At 43.8% G+C, this 20326-nt stretch overlaps 3 protein-coding genes across 9 annotated transcripts in view; 2 read left to right on the top strand and 1 right to left on the bottom strand.

Annotated features, from left to right (window-relative positions):
• Paics (PAICS bifunctional enzyme) overlaps window positions 1–856 on the top strand; it is a 26505-nt gene extending 25649 nt beyond the window's left edge. Inside the window, exon 8 of the mRNA XM_077662554.1 lies at window positions 485–856. Within this exon, the coding sequence (XP_077518680.1) occupies window positions 485–654 (170 nt within the window). The 3' untranslated portion in view covers window positions 655–856. The remainder of the gene's footprint in view (window positions 1–484) is intronic.
• Window positions 848–11479, bottom strand: Cep164 (centrosomal protein 164). 7 transcript variants are annotated; one of them, XM_077662552.1, is made up of 12 exons: window positions 11413–11460; window positions 11151–11252; window positions 10965–11043; window positions 10771–10882; window positions 10230–10398; window positions 9969–10019; window positions 9768–9887; window positions 7433–7728; window positions 6986–7183; window positions 4934–5000; window positions 4766–4877; window positions 848–4275 (listed from the first exon to the last, which is right to left on the bottom strand). In XM_077662552.1, the coding sequence occupies exons 3-12, from the start codon at window positions 11035–11037 to the stop codon at window positions 4139–4141; spliced, it is 1335 nt and encodes a 444-aa protein (XP_077518678.1). In that variant the 5' UTR covers window positions 11038–11043; window positions 11151–11252; window positions 11413–11460; the 3' UTR covers window positions 848–4138. The 7 variants fall into 7 exon arrangements, 5 of the variants coding, with proteins under 5 accessions (XP_077518678.1, XP_077518677.1, XP_077518676.1 ...); XM_077662551.1 differs by lacking the exon at window positions 11151–11252 and having other exon boundaries at window positions 11413–11479; XM_077662550.1 differs by lacking the exon at window positions 11151–11252 and having other exon boundaries at window positions 848–4252; window positions 11413–11465.
• Window positions 11467–20326, top strand: JMJD4 (jumonji domain containing 4). Its single transcript, XM_077662553.1, has 6 exons — window positions 11467–12105; window positions 12168–12336; window positions 12449–12580; window positions 13079–13361; window positions 17375–17518; window positions 19545–20326. Exons 1-6 carry the CDS (start codon window positions 11847–11849, stop codon window positions 19875–19877), a joined length of 1320 nt encoding a protein of 439 aa, XP_077518679.1. The 5' UTR covers window positions 11467–11846; the 3' UTR covers window positions 19878–20326.

Raw genomic sequence — 20326 nt, 5'->3', positions numbered from 1 at the left:
AAATTGATTGCATGCTCTACCCCTAGACCATCTCTGTTGTGCAACGAATTGTGGCTGAGTATTGCATGGCTGAAGTGTGCACAGAACTGTTTTTGAAAATCTAAAATGTGATGCGTTTGTTTCAAGCCAGTGACAGATTTGCAGCATTGCAAGTAGTTGTATTACATAAAATTTCAGCATTAGATATACAGTCAGCCATATTGCTAATTAACAGGTCTCACCTATTTCATGATGTCCACCACCATTGACTCTGCTCTGCTGGGAAAACCATTCTTACCTCAGAAAGCCTATATTGAAATGTTGCAATCACACCAGTAATGCATCCTTGTCCTCTCTGCTCTTTAGTACTAACTACTCTCAATGATGATGCAGCAGTTTTTTTTTTTCCCCTTCTTGTGTCACGTTTTTTTCACCAGCATTCTAAACGGTGGCTCTTATGTGTGCTTTATTCGGAGCACAACTAAACTCTACTTCTTTTTTTCAGGTTTGGGTTGTACAACTGTCATATTTCCAGAAGCAGCAGCCTTGGCTGCTGCACAGATTTTGGCAATGAGCGACCATGTTATTTGGTCTAAGCTTCGTGCATCACAGCTGAACACCTGGGTGTCCCTCAAGCTGGCTGACAAGAAGATCAAGAAAGAGCAAAAGGCATGAGTTGTCGAGGGCTTCAATTAAGGAATCTTCCACTACGTATTACCTTCCACCTTCCACATTAAACTTCCTTCTGTTTCCTTCACTTTAAGCAGTTCTTCTACCTCAAAAAAACAAGAAAATCTGTATTGCGAGGTCGTGGTGTTAGTCATACGAGAATGTGAAGTGCACATTCTTCGGATCGAATAAAGCTAAATGCCAACCACTTTATATCCTTTATTACAGCAACAAACTTCGTTAAAATGACTAGCACCAGACTTCAAACATCAAGACATCTATCAGGTGGCAGTGAGGGAAAAAAAATAAACACAATTTTTTTTTTCCTTGGATCTGAGCAAGCAGCAGAGAACAACAATTATGGAGTTTCACATCTGGCAAAAGCATATTGAGGGTATGTCAGTTTTCACTATGGAACACACACACTTGACTTTGGACACGGATGCCTAAGATTGTTGGGTGCATGCATTCTGTGGGCATTACTATTTCATGTTGGCAAAGGTGTAATATTGCTGCTACAGTAGATTTCCAACACTAATGTATGCATCGCATAAAAAAGAAATCTGGCTGGTGCTAATGTTGTCCCCATGTATACTATGCAATACAACCTTCAGTCAGTATAACATTTCTTTCTGCAATACGAACAGCTTCAGTGTAATGTAGACTAACCGAACCAGCACAGCATTTGGCAGAATAAAATTCGGTACCACTACCAGCACATAGCCTGCATATCAATGTTCACATTTCAAGGCACTTCCCAAGCTACCTTGACTTCAGCAACCATCTAAATGCAAACCTCTGCACAAACACTTTTCAGGTCTTTTGCAAAGTGGGTATACTAGAAGCTGAGAGTAACGGAATAAGCAAATGAATCTGAAAATTCTATTTCTGTGCTAACACTTCACTGAGGTACTAATGTTTGGGACATGGATCAGTTGAGCAAGTACACACTATATACTAAGCTGCAAGAATAATCTGGCCATCGTATGTCTTCACATTTCTTTTAAGCTTGCGAGGAGCAGGGTAATCTCTAGAAATGACTGACACCACAGGGTAGAACATTCGGCCAGTTGGTACTCTATTTTTTTTTTTCATCGTCAAACAGCGCACAAAAATACCGCAACACTTCGAAGGAACGACACGTACAAGAGCGCTCCATGTCGTTCCTTCAAAGTGTTCTGGTGTTTTTGTGCGCTGTTAGACGATGGGAAAAATGACACCGCTAATCTCAGTACTTCAGTTGTAGAACTGAGGGCTGCTGCTCGCATGGAATGGTACAAGTGGACTCGACGATGATTATGTCTGCCCTGGTTCAGATCATTAGCTGCGCTGAGGAACTGCAGTACCCTTCACACTGGGCAAACTCTCTGCAGCACCGTGCAGTGATAAAAAAAAGTGCTGAGCAGTGCATGCTGCACATGCACTGCTCAGCAGTTCCCGCAGTACCAGAGCTCGTCGGTGTAGTTGCAGTGGCCATGCCTTGTGGTGGAAGTAAATGCCACCACCCAGACTCTTGCAGCCAGTTCTCAGTGTGCTTCTGATAGTACCTTCACAGTGTATCGCAAGAAGGTGCCATGAGACAGGCAAAGGCCCTGCTTTGCTGCAGACAATTTTTACTGGCCTTTTATGCTCCTACTCCTTGAACAGAAACAGCAGCAAGAATTTACACTCACAGGGACAAGGCAGCCAGATAGCAAGAATGCTGAGTAGCACAGTGTGCATCGTGCTGAAACAATGAAAATGTGACCAGAAATGGGACTACAAGGCTTCCATTCAGCTGTGCAGGCTGTGAAAGCATGTGCAAAGGGTGCTAAAGGAATGAAGCACACTGCCCGCTGAAGAACTAGCTACAGGCAGAAAAAAATCCTGACTCTGGAGGAGTTGGTGAGTACATCCAGACCTGGCCAGCCATTGGGAATTTGTCAAATTTTGAGTAAACCTCCACAGTTCCATTACTCCATCCTCCAACTGCTCTCAGTGTACCTCCTGTAGCATAGCGTGCAGTACTTTCAAGGCCGACAGTCTTTCTGCCCACATGCATTTAGGTTTGCAGGCACGCTGTAAACACTGCTGTTATAAGCATTACACTCACTACACGGTGAACCATACAGAAGAAAAGGAGCCAGAAACGACTCCCAGAATTTTTGCTCTTGCCCTGAAGAAAAAAGAAATGACTGCAGTAACCTACAACCTTCTTCTGTTCAATGCAAGCAACAATCGCAGCAGGTGGCAAACCGGTCCTCGGCCACACATTCTGGTTGGCCATGTATAAAATTCTCAACACTTGGATATAGATCTTGGAAATTACTGGACCCAATCAGAAAAAATTTTGATGTTCACATGCATAACTACTAGTCTCCAATATAAGGCCGCATATAAAACAAAGTAGCTGAAAAGTTCAGTGTGATGCTAGCCTTGTTACAACAACGAATGTGGGTTCACAGCAGGGCTTGCTGTTAGAAATAGGGACACGGCACTGTGAGTAAATGTAGAAAGGAATGCAGTGAAAGCATTTGTGGACATGTCCTCCCGACATTGATTTTGGTGCGGTACATTTGAAGTGGTTGAAGAAATCAAGGCAGCCAATACTGACAACACTGTTTTGCACGTTCTGTTGTTCACTGTGCAATCCTTTTCTCAAAACACCTTAGCAACAACAATGAATGACAACAGCTTAGCTGGGGCACCTCTGCACTTCTAAATGAGAGAGGAAGTACTTTACTTTGCTGCACTCGCACGTACAAACATGAGCAGACTTTTCTAGAGTGCTGGCCAGAGCGGTATGCTGAAATTCCAGTGTTGTTGCTCTGATAAGGGCATAGCAGTCAGTTGCATGTCCACGTGGTTTCCTTTGCTATGGAAAGCACCACACGTGTGCTCCACCCAAGTCTGCTCGTGTCTGTACATGAACATCGCATACAGATGGCATGTGCAGCTAGTTTACAGAGATAAGAGGTTCTCAGTAACCATCACAAGCGCCTTGCTTGAAATGTATTATGTAGTTCATTTTAAAGCGTGCTTCACAGTGCACAAATACTAGCACAGCGTGCTACATGGCTCCAACATTTTTCAGACTAGTGCGCTAAATTTTACATGTGCATCAAAAATGAGTATCCTGTTTCAAGTAGAGATCCTGAGAAGTTTTCTGTGCTCCCATCGAATGTATGTAAAAGACCACTCCCTCCCACTATGAACTCCATTTGCATCCCAATTGACAACAATTGTCACAACAGTAACATTGATTCAGGGAGTAAATTTCACTACAAGCATAAACTGCACAAATGAAATTGCTCCTTTGAGTGCAAAACCACTTTTACACAGGAGGATGTGGTCTGTTACTCTTACTCGTGGATGTGCACAGAAATACAAGTTGTTTTGCAGCTTTTGTGATACTTTACCACCTGTACTTGTTCTGTATTGAGCCATGCCCTCCTGTCTAGAATGAGTAAGTGGAGGGGCCACCTGACAGGTTTTGACAGTGTAGGGGCAGCTACTTGATGAGCAGCTGCTGGAGTTCGCACTCTCTCAGGTTCCAACGCAGCTGTGAAAGCTTGGCAGTCCACTCTGCTCGAGACCACTGCTGAGAAGGCCTTGCATCTTGCAGCTGAGATGTGTGCGATTTCCAATCTTCAGAGGCGAAAGTGGAGAGATAGCACGTGGCATGGCCTTAGTAGTACTCTTAACACTGACACCCTCAGTATACACATGCCAAGACTCTACTGCGCATGTGTCGCAAAGAAAGCACACAACACTATAGTGCAGATTTTATAGGGGGCTATTGCAGAGTCTGCTATGGACAATTGTTTCAAAGCATTTAAACTTCAATTGACTGGGGTCCAGCAGTGAATGAAATAGCAAATGCAGCAGTAGCCAAAGATCTCCAGGAAACATAACGCACACAACTTCATATCATGGCTGATGGCCATTTGGAGTGAAGCTGGAGGTAGATTGCCTGCACTTTTGAGTAGCCATGAAACCAGGTGAGCTTTGGGAGACAGCTCAGCTATACCTCTCGAGTGCTGCTTGCACATACTGGAAGGTTCTGCCCATGATATAGTTAGATTAAGGGCATGCCATAACGTGCGAAAAGAGCTTGAAAACGTCAAAGCATGCTTACATTGTGATGAAGAATTGCCATGAGTGGCTTCCATCTGTGAATGTGGCACATCAGTCAGTGCCCTTGCCGGTCGATGAGGAACAAGGTCAGTGGAAGAAGAGGGTGGCACAAGCTGTAGCAAATAAAAGTCAGTCAGCAGTGGTCACAAGGCGCTGGAAGAAAACCCACCTTTATGGACGACACAACCAGGTCCTTGCTGGTAAACTCTGAGCCAGTAGTGTGGGGCACTGCGTAACTGCATTAGAATAAGACAAGAAACATATCCGGAAACAGAGAAACCTGATAGTGCCTGGCAGTGGAAATTTGCTCAGGCTTAATAAGTTTAAAGTGTCTGAAGACTCCTGACACTAAGCACAGCGTAAATTATTTGACGCCGGTGTTTTCAAGTGCTTCAGCTATGGTAACATGAGGGGTAAAGGCTCTCGGCCTTTTTTTTGTTTTAACACAGTGGCTTCGTTTTTTTGCTTGCCACTTAATTTCCAAACTTCGCCAAGTTTCAAGCATGACATACTGTTGCAAGCAAAAGTCTAAGGGCCACGGAGATGGCAGCTGAGATGCATGCCAGCACTATCTTGTAGTGAGCACCCTGCTGCCAAGACCTGTGCAATGTGCATGCATGCCAATTATATACTGGCCTGCTCCTCCAGTCACCTCGACGAAATAGGCGTTTGATGTGCTTCTTCCGTCCGACAATAATGTAGCTCTTTTCCTGGAGCTTGCTCTACCAGTGACGCAGCATGTGCATTCAGCAAGAGTGACAACTTGCAGCTCTATAGTCAGCTACTTGTCTCATCAAGGCTAGTGATTATTTAGTTTTTAGGGGTTTAACATCCCAAAGCAACATAGGCCATGAGGGGTGCCGTTGTGTTGGGCTGCGGAAATTTCCACCACCTAGGGTTCTTTAACGTGCACTGATATCACACAGTATGCATGCCTCTAGCATTTTGGCTTCATCGAAATGAGATTGCTGCGGCCGGGATCAAACCCGCATCTTTCGGGTCAGCAGCCGAGCACCATAACCACCGAGCCACCACGGCGGCTCAAGGCAAGTGAATCCAGCAAAAAAAAAAAATTTGCTGGCGGTTTAGCACAACCAAGTACAGAATATTGTGTGAAAGCAGGTTTTTGCAGGTGGACACCAAGGCCAAATACATGAAAGCATGGCTGACGTTTCCACTGACCCAGGGAGCCAGTTACGTGCCTTTCCTTTCCTCAAAATCAACCGACTTCATGACATCAACACCAATGACTCGGATAAAAGCTAGTGGCCTATTGCTCCAGTTCCGCATTCTTGCCAAAACACTGTCAATGAAAATGAAAAGCAGCACACATCTCTCTGTCACTACCACCATGTAGCCCAATGTGCAATTCAGGCGTCCACTGACCCAGGGAGCCAGTTATGCGAGTTTCCTTTCCTTTCGTGACTTTTGCACACAGATGGAGATTAATGAAGACAACAACGTGCAACATGACAGTGTGTTGCAATTTAACACAAGGTGTGATCTTCAAAATTTAGTGTGTTATAATTTTGATTGTAAGTCGTCTTTGCATGTTTTCAGAGGTGAAATCTAGTCATTTATAGATTCTTTTTTTCTTTGTCATGTAGCACACCTGGTATTTTGCATTTACTCAACTTTAATTTTTCTTTTGCTGTCATCAAGACACAGTTTCCACTACGAAAACTGCCAATGAGGAGGCCTGCAGCCCTGTCCAGCTGTCCCGTCAACAGCTTTTTCTGCAGATTTCCGGAATAATTTCGACCACCTGGGGATCTTTAACGTGCACTGACATCGCCCAAGCCCTCCACTACGGGACCTTTTTCTTCCTTTCTTATTCTGTCACTCCCTCCTTTATACCTTCCCTTACAGGGTTCAGGTGTCCGCCAATATATGAGACAGATAATGCGCCATTTCCTTTCCCCAAAAACCAAACCAACTGCAGTTTTCCTGCACCATGTAATAACACAAATAAAATCTTATTGTGTTGCACTGCATCCACATAATTCCAAAAATCTGTGAAACTGAGAATGAGATTATGCTCCTTTTGAACAAAAAAATTGCAATAGTAAAAAAGTGAAATTAAACACTGAAAAACAGAGCAAAACTATTAAACAACTAAAGCAACTAAAAGTAATTGACAATTCTTTCTTTTCCACAAGCACACAGGAACCCACACTGATGACCTCTTGATAGTGCAGATCATATAATTTGATTGTGCTACCTAGCAAGAGCATCCTCGGCAACTTGCTGAGCAGCATGGAGAGACAGCTGGAGGTGTCGATGACGTAGGTGAGCAAGGCGTTGACTGAGTCTCAGAAGGTCCTTGTGGCCCAGCGAGGAGCGGCGAGATGGACTGCCCACAGATGCTGTCCTTCCTGGCTTGCCGCTCTCATCCTTGGCCTTCATTCCAGGTGGATCACTGCACCCAGCACATGGGCTCAGTCACCAACCTCATCCCACACTTGTAATTCAGAATGATCAAGCATTGAGAAGTAGTGCAGTAGCATCAGGTGTGTGGGGTAGCAATATCAGAACCAGCTTTCAGGTCAATGAAAAGGTACAAATTTAATATTTGCTCGACCTTTGGCCTTGCTACCACAACTGCTGGCAAACGCTGCCACACCACTTGTGCCATGCAGCAGCAAGAGTTTGGTAGCGAGGTGCTCACCCTGGTGTTGAAGGCGCCTTATCTTGCGAGTGCTGGCCCTGCTTTTCATTGGTGACAACGGTTTGCTTGTGGTTTCGTGTCCTGCATGCGAGTGAAGTTGCCCCCAGTTGGATCAACTCTTGCTTGGCAGATGCCTTCAGCTGGTCTCTGATTCGCTGGTACTTCTGCACTTCCCGTTTCAGTCGCTCCAACTCAAACTCGAGGGCCTGCTTCTGCGCCAGCAGCTCTTTCACGTCGGGATGCGTGTCTTGATTTTGCAGTGTGGCAGTGTGAGACTCTGAATCTGTGTCCGGCCGCTGGTTAAGGAAATGCAAGTTGCAAGTGCACAGTCAAGCAAGCAAGCGTTTTCCTTCTTTCCCCCATGAAGCAAGCTCACCTACAAGCATGAAATTGTCAACAAAAGCCACAGTGAGAGTGTTTTTTGAGCAGCAATGTGCACAGCCCAACAAGGATTCAGTGCTCATGTAATGCCGGCACCTTCAAATTACAGCCAACTCAACAACCTTTGACGTTGATTATAAGCAGTCAATTTGGGATGTAACAAGTGGTAAAGGACAGCACAGTGAGCTATGGAAAGCAAAATGACACGTGTAATGTTAAGAGAGTGGGGGAACAAACACAAAGGGAGCAAATCAAGGAGAAATGGGCATGGGCATGAACATGGCATGTAATGTGAAGGCAAGACAACTGATGGTCCTTAACTGTTTCCTCACTACTGGAAAGCAGTCAATTTCAGGGTTGTGTCCATAAGACAACTATTCATCAGTAAATTTTAAAATCCTGCTTTACCGCAGCACATCACAGTGTACCAAATATAGCTCTCTTTCTAATGGCATAAAGAAAAAAACAGGACATGCATTGCTTATGACAAAAAAAAAAAATCTTTGACTGGCAAAATTTGGGCCTCGCACAAAAATTACCAACAATATAAACAAATAGTTAGTCAGAAAATAGTAAAGATAAAATGCATATTCCAGATTTTTATTCTTCTATTCAGAACGTGCCCGGTACCTTCATAGAGGCTCGGAAACCAGCAAATTTTCTCAGCAACAGCAAAAACGAAGGTTACGAAAGGGCATTGAGATGTTTCGCGAGGAGTTTGAAACTACCCCCACACACGCTGACAAAAAAAACAAAAACAATCTAGATAAAATGCATATTCTAGATTTTTATTCTTCTATGTCAGAAATGAGTATCCAAATTTAGATAACTCTCTATGCTCAACTTTCGATCAGTAAAAAAATAATTAAAAAAGTAAACTGCTAATGCGAAGCGCTTTGGGTACTCCACATTGCAGTTCCAAGGCTGACCTCTGCCTGCCTAGGAGCAAACTCTATCCACTTGACCGCTGATGGCATGGAATCGTTCAGAACGTGCCCGGTACCTTCATAGAAGCTCGAAAACCAGCAAATTTTCTTCAGCAACAGCAAAAACGAAGGTTATGAAAGGGCATCTGCCAATAGTCCGGGCTAAGCGGAGTAGTCATTTCTGTCTGATCTGAAATCGGACGATTGACATCCTTCCTTACTCACAAAGCTGTCACTTGCACCTACAAAGTCAAGTGTCAATGCTGCATAATCATGAGAATACCACTGTTGCTGAGCAGGGTCGGTGCAAGACGAGGGTGCCACCTTGGACGCCATGCTCACCGTAATCACTGCACATTGAGATGTTTCACGAGGAGTTTGAGACTACCCCCACACACGCTGACAAAAAAAAAAAAACAATCTAAAACTGAAGTATAGTTTTTTTGCTACATAATGAATGGCACTGCCTATCCAGAAGGGACCTAACACGTGAAAAAGCATGTGAAAGTGAGTTGTGCTTGGATTCCATCGATCACTCATTTTGTCACACATCAGCCTCACAAACCAATGAGCTGTGCTCATGCGTGAGCCAATAGCTCCTGTTACCTAGCATCGGCTCCAGTTGTTAGAATGGATTTTGGTGCAGCTTTGGCACCATTCAATAAAAAAAAAAAAAACTCCCATTAGCAGCAGCACGTAGCGTTTATGCAATGGGCAAATGACAGCAATTTCACCCCTGACAAAGGCACATTTTGCTATGTATTTTCATGGAACAGCACTTCACAAGGTTGCCGACCAAATCATGCATTGCCCTTACTGGCAGTTTACAAGAGTGTGGGTTTCCAACTAAAGAGCACGGCATCTTACACTCTTGTAAACTGCCACTAAGGGCAATGCACGATTTGTTCACGACTTGGTCGCAAAGATGGAATCTGCACTGAATAACCAAAAGACAGGATAACTCTGCAAAAAATATAATGGGCAATAATGGAAAATATCTGACAATTGTGACATATTCGCTTGCTTACCTTAATTAAAGGTCCCGCATTCACAGAGAGTATGTGAAGGTTGGTTGGACAAGACTTTGAGAGGATAGTTTTTTGTATTTTCTTGGGATGTGAAAAGTGAACAACAGTTTGATCAGCATTCTGGAATGAGAGGGTACAGCTTAGTAAATGCAAACCAGGCTGAAATGATGTCATCAGATACAGTAAAGCTTGGCTACATACTGATGCTCTGGCAAATGATGATAGCGGTGGGATGTCGTCTAGGGATGACATCTGAAACATATGTTTCACATGCCTCAGGTGGAAATGGTGAAAAAAGTACTGCCTGTTCTGTAGCAATGTGCATCTTGGAATATGTTTGAGCATACAAAGGGCAATGCGAAAATATTCTCCAACATATACACCATTTGCACATACTATTTATGCATAGGCTTGTGTGCCTGCACAATTTGCTGCACAATGCAGCAGCTAAGAAGTGCTTACCAGTGAAGCCCCGCTGTCTTCTAAGTTTGACTCTGTAGCAGCGGCACGTGAGCTTGCCTTGAGTCTCTCCTTCTTGACCATAGCTTTGTAGTAAGAATCCAGGGGATGCTCCCATTTGGCCTCTTTTGTAACCGAATTGTAATAGTAAATCCTTCCCTGAGGATCTTCCCTGCAGCAGACATGAAAAAATAAAAAGCAAAACGCGGGCCAAATTAAGCAAATAGCACCAATGTTCAGAATGCAACTATTGATGATGAAAATTGCTCAGGTGAGTGACATTGTACGAAGCAGGACTGAATCCACATACGTGCATGAGGGCTGTTATGACCCGATAAAGTTTTTAATTTAGTAAAGCTTGCAAATTAAAAGGGAAAAAAGATCACCACAACAGTTCACGCAGTGCGTAATTTAATCATCGACGGTACTCAACACATTACTACTTATTTTGGGCACGTTACCGGCTTCCGCGCAATGATGCATAACTTCAAGATGATGAAGGAACACGTTTACTGGTACTGCAGGCATAAAACACTCAACTTACACGGGACACCACGGTGGCGGCAGCGACACCTCAAGACCGGCCTGAGCAATCCAAAGCAGATCTTGCTCATCGGGCAGAATGATTCCTAGGTGCTCAGCGTACAAATGAATATCTAGAAGCGACAAACGATACGCGTGAACGGCGTAGCTCACTCAAGCGCTCAAAATGAAATATCAGCGCAAGAGAAGACTGACCTTCTTTAGTTGCATTCGTCGAGCTACCAATCTCTTTCAATATCTTTTGACCATGCGGTAAACTTCCGTTCATAACGTTCTGTGCAAGTCAAGGAAGAACATATCACGCCGCAGGCCAGGAAAAACTTGTGAAATAAACGAAATTCCCCAGCCGTCTAAAATCCCGCAGTACGGCAAAACACACACAGATGCTGCTGGAGCGCTACTGCCGTCGCTGCCGTCTTCAGGGATTCAGGAGTGTCGCCTCAAAAGCGAGCACTCCGATTGGCTAACTTTTTTCTCGGGTATCTGGGGCTAAACAGGGAAGTTGGGAAGAGCAGAGTTAGCGGTGTGCTTGCAGCATGTGGTCCCGCTGATCCCGTGCCCTAAAAACCTGCAACCTTTGCGAATCGAAACGTTCTCCAATCAAAACACTCTATGGTTTCGCCCCTCTTGCTAGTCTTGTTACCTTTGTTCGTTAGTTGATACCAGCAAAGCCAGCACTTGGTACCGTAACAGGGTAGGGTTTCCGTAACAGGTATAATTGACATTAGAGAGAAAAAGTTAGCGAAAAATTGTTCGAGTCTTATTCTTAGTAATCCAAGATTGGCATGAAATATATTTGTCAAGGAGCGATGATTTGCAATCATCGAATTATTTGAATTTTATAGCTGCGCAATGGCGGTGGAATCTATTGCGGCTAGTGTTTTGGATACGGTGGCGTGCAATGGCCTACGAAAGCGTGCGGGAGCCGCGCGGAAGGTGCGAAAGCCTGCTGGAACTGGTGGAGTTGGTGCGTACGTCAAAGAGCATACATTCGACAGGCTGCATAAGCGCGGTATAAAGGAACACTGAGACGGGGTCTTCGCCCGTCGTCGCAACCCCCAGAGTTGAAGCTGGAATATGGGTTCGTACGCCGACGAACTTACTGCTATCGTGGACCAGCTGCAATCGACGTATGATACCTGGCATTCGGATAAAAATGTTCACAAAGTTGATTATCTTGGCCCGGACGTCTCCTACGATGAGTTCTTCCTGCAATATGTTCTCGCAAATAAGCCGTGTGTTTTGTCGCCGCATCACACAAGTGACTGGAAAAGTCGTCACGAATGGGTTGACAGTACTGGTCGTCCGAAACTTGAGTTCCTGAAGTCGTCGTTCGGTGAGTCATGTGATCACAAAGGCTGTGAATCCGGGCAAATAACACGAACATTGGTTTTTTAGGATCATCAACTGTGCCTGTCTCCGACTGCAGCATAAGACGGTACGATTCCCCGTCCTGTTTCGACGTGGCGTTTTCAGAGTATGTCGACTACTGGCGAGAGCTTATTGAGTCTGGGCACGATTATACTTCAGACTCGTGTCTGTACCTCAAGGACTGGCATTTTACCAGGTGAGTCGCTAGAAACGTTCGACCGATGTGATGTTACGACTTGATGTCTTGATGATTCACCGTGATGTCGTTCTGCAAAACGTGCTGTTTACTTCGCCGTTTTTGTCTGCAGAGATTTCCCAACCTATGGCGCTTATACTACGCCTAAATATTTCACTTCTGACTGGCTTAATGAGTTTTGGGATTCGAGAACGGACGTAACGGATGACTTTCGCTTCGTTTACATGGGGCCAAAAGGATCATGGTAAGTTGCTTGCATGATATGGCAAAAGGGGGGAAACTATTGTTTCGGCATTAGTTTACATTTATATCGTGTGTGCCGACCCCTCCTAAGATTTTGCAACAAAGATAATAATATGTATAAATAAAATAAAATAATGTTACTGTGTTTGCTTTGGTGCAGAGTAACCACAGCAAAACAAAGTTGACATCACATGTGCTTTCCCTTTTTAGCATATGCCCTCTGTAACCTTGAAGCATTATGAAGTCCTGGATGCTTTCTATTTGTTTGTTTGTAATTATGAGTACTATCTCTCTTTGAAACGTTGCCACTGTACCTGATAACTTGAATGCTCCAGTTGCCTTTTTTCAATTTCCTGTTCCTGAAGAAGAGACTGGCTAACGCACAAAACAGCGTTGTTTTTTTCTCTGATAGCATAAGTGTAGCGTTGTATGCTGGCAGCTGCTTTGCTCTTGTTGACCATGCCCTGCTTCATACATTTCTTCTCTGTTTTCATACTAGGACACCTTTACACACAGATGTGTTCAAGTCTTTTAGTTGGTCTGCCAACATCTGTGGGAAGAAGCTATGGTACCTCTTTCCTCCACGGAAGGGCCATACGAGAGGAAAAAGGAACTCGCTGCCATATGATATCAACACACTTTACGAACAGAGCGTGCAAGATGCTGTTGTGGCACCAAACGTTCAAGAACCTGGATGCAGCCCCTTGTACTTGACAGTAATCCAGAATCCTGGAGAAATAATATTTGTTCCAAGCCTCTGGTACCACCAAGTGCATAACCTGGTGAGACACTTTTGCAGATTAGGTTAAAAAAAAAACATTTACAGCAAGAGCCATCTTACGAGCCCCCTCCCCCTCATGAGCCAAGCTTCAGTGTAAGCCGACGACCTAGCTGGCTCATCGCCAGAGCCATAGCGCGGCTTAAAGTAACAAAGGAGAAGCACATGGCTAAGATACGGTAGAACTGAGGAGAAGCAGGTATTGGGAGGGTGAGGCTTCAGGCTAATGGGTAATTCATATGATGTACCGTAGTGGGGAAGATAACCAACCCCTATATATAGCCTTCATAGAATACGGGAAAGCATTTGACTCAGTCAAAACATCAGCAGGCATGCAGGCATTGCGGAATCAGGGTGTAAAAGAGCCTTATGTAAAATACTGGAAGACGCCTGTTACGGCTGCTTATCCACCATAGTCCTCCATAAAGACAGCAATAAAATTCCAGTTAGAAGGGCATCAGGCAGGGAGACATGATTTCTACAGTGCTTATTACCACCTGTATAAAGGAGATAATCAGAGACCTGGATTGGGAACCGTTAGGGATAAGAGTTAATGGCGAATACCTTGGTAATCTGCAGTTCGCTGATGACATTGCCTCGGAGGATGAACTGCAAAGCATGAGCAATGGCTGAGGCCGACCAAGTAGAATGACAGGTCTAAAAATTACCATGCAGAAAACTAAAGTAATCGTCAACAGTCTTGGAAGGGAAGAGCTGTTTATAATTGGTAATGAGGTGCTAGAAGCGGTACTGCTTTGGGCATGCAGTGACCACAGATCTGGGCCACGTGAGTAAAATAACTAGAAGAATAAGAATGGGTTGGAGTGCATTTGGCAGGCACTCTCAGATCATTAATGGCAGTTTATCAATATCTGTCAAGAGAAAAGTGTACTGGTCATTTCACATAAGATATTGTGCAAGTTTTAAAAATATGCTGTTTGAGTTAGGAAAGTGCTTTTCTCAGCTTAGCATTATAAGTGGTATAGCACATCAAAATACAGCTAAGATGTGGTAACTAGTAGGCTGCTTAACTAATATTTCTATTAAATAATATTGAATAGTTAGCTTTTTAACTATTACTTTTAGTCTCCTTATTTATTGAGAGGCGTGTAGTGCACCATAAGTAATATCCATATCAGTTTTTATAATTTCGAAAACGAAGTTATCCTCGGCACTGTGGCACGACAAATTTTGGCTATTTTGAAGTTACGTGCACTAGAGAGGTTCCTTTGCTGGCAAGGTTTTCGAAATCACATGAATTTTGGCACGATGTAGCCAAAATTTGTGGGGCCACAATGCTGAGAGTAACTGCATTTTTGAAATTAAAAAAATTGAAAATTTTAAATTTTATTTTAAAATTTAAAATTAAGATTATTTTAAAAATTGCAGAACATCATAAGCGAAGCACCCTGCATAACAGCATTGGGGCTCACATGTGGGGCAGAGATGTGGAGGCTAATAAAAAGGGTTCAACTTAAATTGAGGTTAACGCAGTGAACTATGGAAAGGAAAATGACAGGTGTAATGTTAAGAGACCGGATAAGAGCAGAGTGGGTCAGGGAATGAAGGCGGGTTAATGGCATCCGAATCGAAATCAAGAAGAATACATAGGCTTGGGCAGGGCATGTGATGCGAAGGCAAGATAACTGTTGATCGTTAAGGGTAACGCACTGCATACCATGAGAAGGCAAGCATAGCAAGGGGCGGCAGAAAGTGAGTGGAGAGATGAGATTAAAAAGTCTGCCGGGATAGGGGGGTCGCAGCTGAAACAGGACGAGGTAAATTGGAGAGATATGAGAGAGGCTTTTGTCCTGCAGTGAGCGTAGTTAGGCTGATGGTGATGATGGCCATAGCGCGAAAAAACGAAGGAACGCTTGTATCTTACTCCTTCGTTGTTTTGTGCTATGGAACCTCTGATGGTAGGAGCCAGACTTGGCACAACGCCACAACCTTCGCGCGGCCAAATCCTGGAGCTAAGAGAAGCAGTTATACTAGTGCTGTGGCCGATGAAGGTCACACCCGCCACCGCTTTCAGCAACAAAGCAGTCATTTAGTTGTCACCGCAGAGAAGGCCCTGCCGTTCACGAAAACAAAAGAATGAAGTTGCAAAATATCACCTGACTTTATTGTTTACTTAACACAGTTTGGTGGGCCTGTGTTTACTGCAGCTGCTCTGCACTACGTAAGAAAAAAAGAAAAGCAACAGCACAGCACGCATTAAACTGGCTCTCGCCGGAAATTTATGTGCTCAGCAGCGAAGCTTAGCACTGCCCTTTTTTTTTTTTTGAAGTTGCTGCTAATTGGTTGCACATTGTGTTCAGTGCGTTAGCTCTTATTAGCTTGTTCCTTAGTTTTGCGCCGTCATCGTAGGCCAGGTGCCTCTGTTGGCAGGTGGTAAAGTGGAGAGGGGAAATTTTCTCTTTACTTTTAGGGGAGAATAGGGAGACGGAAAGCGGCAGAGGATGGCAGGTGACAGGTGGCCTAGCTGCTTGGACATCTGCCTCAGCTGCTGGAGGCGGTTATTTAGAAACCCACCGCCGGACATGAATGGGTACAAGAGTCCCCTGGCCTGACGCCCCGCTTTCTGAGGGATGTGCACTTGGAAGGGGCTTAGTAAGCCCCGTTGCAGCGTCGAAATGTGCGGGAGGCTCAGTTCAAACAGGTTAACAATTTTGGTTCAGAAAGGGGTCGTAACGAATAATTTGTCCGCTTTGTCGGGAATGAACTAAATAACGGCTTAATTGTAAATGCGAAGCTGTTATTTTCAGCATTTTACTGAGTATATAGAACCACGCCATTTCTATCAACACTGAATTCGCGGCAGTAGCCGCCTGTTTTTCGACGTATATGGTGCAGCATGACGACAGTGCATCGGCGTCCACCGCACTTGCCACGCGAAGTTCGCCGTGAAAGTTCACCCCATGTAGATCGCCCTCATGGCGACCCACGCGACTAGCACTCACCACATGCCAAAGAAGAGGGGATGGTGCCAGCACGGGCTGAACAGAACGCTGGGAGATCCTGTAATTATGGCCCACCCAAATAACCTCGATTGATTATGTTCAAGTGTTTTCACAGGCACACACACACACACACATCGCCGCGGCTAACGCCGCTGTCACCGCCTCCGAAAGACGGGGCGCTGTGAAATGCTTATGAAGTGCCGCCAGGCCTGTGCTTGCACCTCTCTGGCTGCAGAACAAAGCAGCCTCCTTTGCGCTCCTTGCGATAGGTTCGCCCATCACAGGACCGTCGAGGCGCTATTATTGATGCATGCGCTGCTCCGGCGGGAGTGCAGCACTTAGCACCAGGTGGACTAAAAGCTTTGCCAAAGTTCGTTTAGGTTCACCTTGATGTTCTAGTTCGTTCGGGTGGCAAGGTCGCTCGTGGCGCGCTGACAGTGGGAGCTAAAAGCATTTAATGCTTAGAAAGTGCACTTTTTGTCCTAAGCTGCAGCTGCAACTTCAACAACTGCATGCAGTTTTTACGGCTCAAAGCAATTGGCACAAAGCGACATGCACAGGTGAGCGTCACCGTGCACTTACCGCTTCAGTTTAATTTTCAAACCGTGTGTGAAAGCGCCAAAATATATTGAGTCACAGTGCCAAAGATGAACACGTTTGCAAAATTCTAAAAAATAATATTGTTACTCAAATGGTGAGCTACAAATCTCAAATTGTAACCAGGTGCCTATCATTCATAGTTAAAAGGTTAACTATTAGGATTTCTTAACCAGGTTACTAGTTAATATGATTTAAATTTTTGTGACGTCCCCAGCATTGATATTGCTATGATACAAAAACCAAGTTTTTATATCAAAAAGCCTTTTTTTTTAAATTACTGGCAGGCTTACCTGAAACACTTGGTATGTAGACACCGCATCATTTAATGCGACCGCCTGGAACCTTTGCATCATTTAAGATACCATCTCTATCACTTTCTGTAGTGTATGTAGTGTGTGCAATGTGAGGTTGTTTTGCACTATCTAATGGTTGCATCCTCTTTTAAACATTTCAGGATGACACAATTTCTATCAACCATAATTTCTTTAATGCTTGCAATATTAGAACAGTAATGATAAATTTAATGATTGCATTAATTGATGTCCAAGAGGAAATATCTGCTTTTGGAGACACAGATGGATTTCAGGAGCATTGCCAGGTAAGTGAAGACGTCATGCAGGTTGTGTGTGGTGGTGTCGTGAGTGCCGGTGAATGGCACATCACTGGTCAGGAAGGTGTGGTGGTGAGGCAACTACCTCCTTTGTCATGAGAGGAATGTAGAAAGCAGAAATTTTTCCCTCAAATACACCAGTGCAGTGTCCATCTTGTTTCTCCCTAAGGTTCTCGTCAAGATAGTGCTGCTTTGGGAAGAGCTTATCAAGGCTTAGCAAGAGGACCTAAACTCAAAGAAGCAGCTTGTCAGCCCCAGCATTAAGACAGGTTGTCTGGTGGCTCTAGGCAGAAAGCGCTCGTAAAACTGCTAGTGCTACACTAAGTGCTGTCCGCTCCGCTGCTTTTTGTACTGCTGGAGGCCTCTGTTTTTGATGCTGGTCGAACTTTGAGGAATTATATGCCAAACAGAACTAGAGTGCTTCAGTGTTGTCACATATGTCAGGTTGCAGCTCCTTTGCTGCATTATTACTATAATGCTGATTGTCATGGGAGTTCACTAAATACATAGAAGAAATGTTGGTTCACTAAGCAGGAGCAGGACTTGATCTCACTTAAGAAGTGCCCAATGAAATGAAATCCACTGCTTGGACCTATTGCATACGCTGGTTGTGCAACTTGAGGAAGTTCAACCTCTTCTTGACTGCCAATCCAGGCTCTTCAAGATAATCAGGAGCAGCATTATTTTATCGTGCTTGGATTCAGCACTGAATAGCTCCTGTTTGCATGTACCAACAGAAGGCTTTAAGAACCATGCAAACAGACTTGCATTATGTAGGTACCCAGAGCATCTGCTCAAAAGTGTTTGTGAAAGGTTAATCAAAAGGCAAAAGGCCACAACACTTCATGAAAGCCAGAGGGCTTCTCTTGCAAAAAGCAGACTAGCAGTGGTCTCATGCACAGCACCTGTCGCATGAATGAAAAAAATTGTGAAATGTTTTGGAGTGGACGTTGTGCAATGGAGTCTCATATAAGAAAAAGTACATTTGCCCAGCTATTCGCTTGCTATTGGCGATTGGCTTGCATATTGCGCAGTAAATGATACTGTCAAGTTCTTTTCGTGTGGGGGTTTTTATTAATTTCTGCTTGATTCGAAAATGAACAGAAGTTATTTAGTTGCCGGTCATTTTGCACAGTGTCTTGTGTCGTGCACCGCCCCTTAGCGCTGTTTTTTATCGTAAAAATGAAATCCAAATTTGCTAGTTATACGACTAGCTGCATTGAGACCTACACGTGTGGTTTACTGATTGTTGCCCCCAGGTCATCTGTGGTTATCAGCCATCTCTCTGTAGTGAGCTGCATACTTTAGTGTCCCCAAATTATTTCAGAAATTCAACACGAAACAAAGAAGTAAAGGTTGTTTATATTAGTTTCAGGATTACCAATATATGAAGCAAGCGGAAGCAACTCACTGCAAGGAGCTTGCTTGCTTTTGTTATGCACTACAGCAGCATAGCTCTGCTCATTATCTTTGCCATAGTCTGGCTACTACTGACATCTCTGACATACAGCCTTATATTATTTGGGCTGGACGTTTTGTTTTCTTGCTGTTCTCTTATGTCCGTGTTCTGCAAGCAGTTTATATAGAAGCCATGCATCAATTGATCACGTGCATACTCCACTGTGTGGTCCTTTTTTCAAAGCAGATTACCTTGAGCATGTCTAATATAAACGCACGCTATGTTATGTGGTAGGTCAAAGGCTATTTATTTATATCTTTGGGGTACAATTTGGCATTACAGAGGGAACGGATGATAAATACAAAAGCAAGCACAACGAAATTAAATATACAAGAAAATATTGTCTGGAAATAGTGGGACATGAAGTCGAAATTAAAAATGCATTGTTCAAGAAATACAAATGTAACAAAATGCAACCACATTGTGAGTTAAGCCACTTCATCGTAGAAGCATGTCATAAAACATGTCATATTAACTTTGTGAATTTCCTTGGCGCATGCTTTTCTTCAAACTGCTATGCATCAGTGGCTCATGAGGTGTCATTTCTTTTTACAGGCAATGCTCAGAGCTCATTTTGGCATGAATATGGCAGACTTTTGCAAGATGCTTGAAGCTGTCTTGGTACGCAGAATAGATATGCTTGAAGTTCCTGCAGCGGAACGAAGTGTTGCTTACTTCAGCAGGGAGGCACTTGTATATGACATTGAGGTGGCTTTGTCTTGCCACAAGGAAATGCTGAGGTTGCCCACTCCAATATTGGATGCGGCACACATTTCCAAAGATTTGGTATCTCGCCTAAAGAGAAAATTGGAATCATTAGGTGAGCTTGACAAAAACCTGAAACATGCATTGTCTTTGGACACTCCTTCAATGGCTGTATCTTTATGATGTAGAGGCAAGAATAATTGTTGTGGTTGTGTCTTCTACTGCAGTGTCAAGTAACTACTCTGGGCATTTGATAGACATCCACTTAAGGTTCAGATGTCCAGTGCCAAAACGGTGGCTAGTGGATGTCCATTAGACGTTCGTTATTTGTTCTGAATAATTTTTTTGCAGTTACCTGCAAGAACACCATATGCATGACTTGAACTGTTTAGAGGAAGTTTATGTGATATTATTGTCCATTGCTTGTATATGGTAACATGAAAAGAATATGAAAACAAACTATACTTGGACACACAACACTCGTATCATTTTCTTATTTTTAAGCAGACATCCGAGGAGCATTCACAGCTGTGGAACAGCAAAATAGACGGCAAAAAATGAAATCATATTGTGTTCCTGTCACATGTGCCATATGTTTTTAAATAAAGTGTTGTGTAGTTCGATATTCTTAA

This window comes from Amblyomma americanum, chromosome 4 (assembly GCF_052857255.1).
Source record: "Amblyomma americanum isolate KBUSLIRL-KWMA chromosome 4, ASM5285725v1, whole genome shotgun sequence".
Taxonomy (NCBI): Eukaryota; Metazoa; Arthropoda; class Arachnida; order Ixodida; family Ixodidae; genus Amblyomma; species Amblyomma americanum.
Note: the sequence above shows the minus strand (reverse complement) of the source record. Positions and strands in the feature narration are given on the sequence as shown.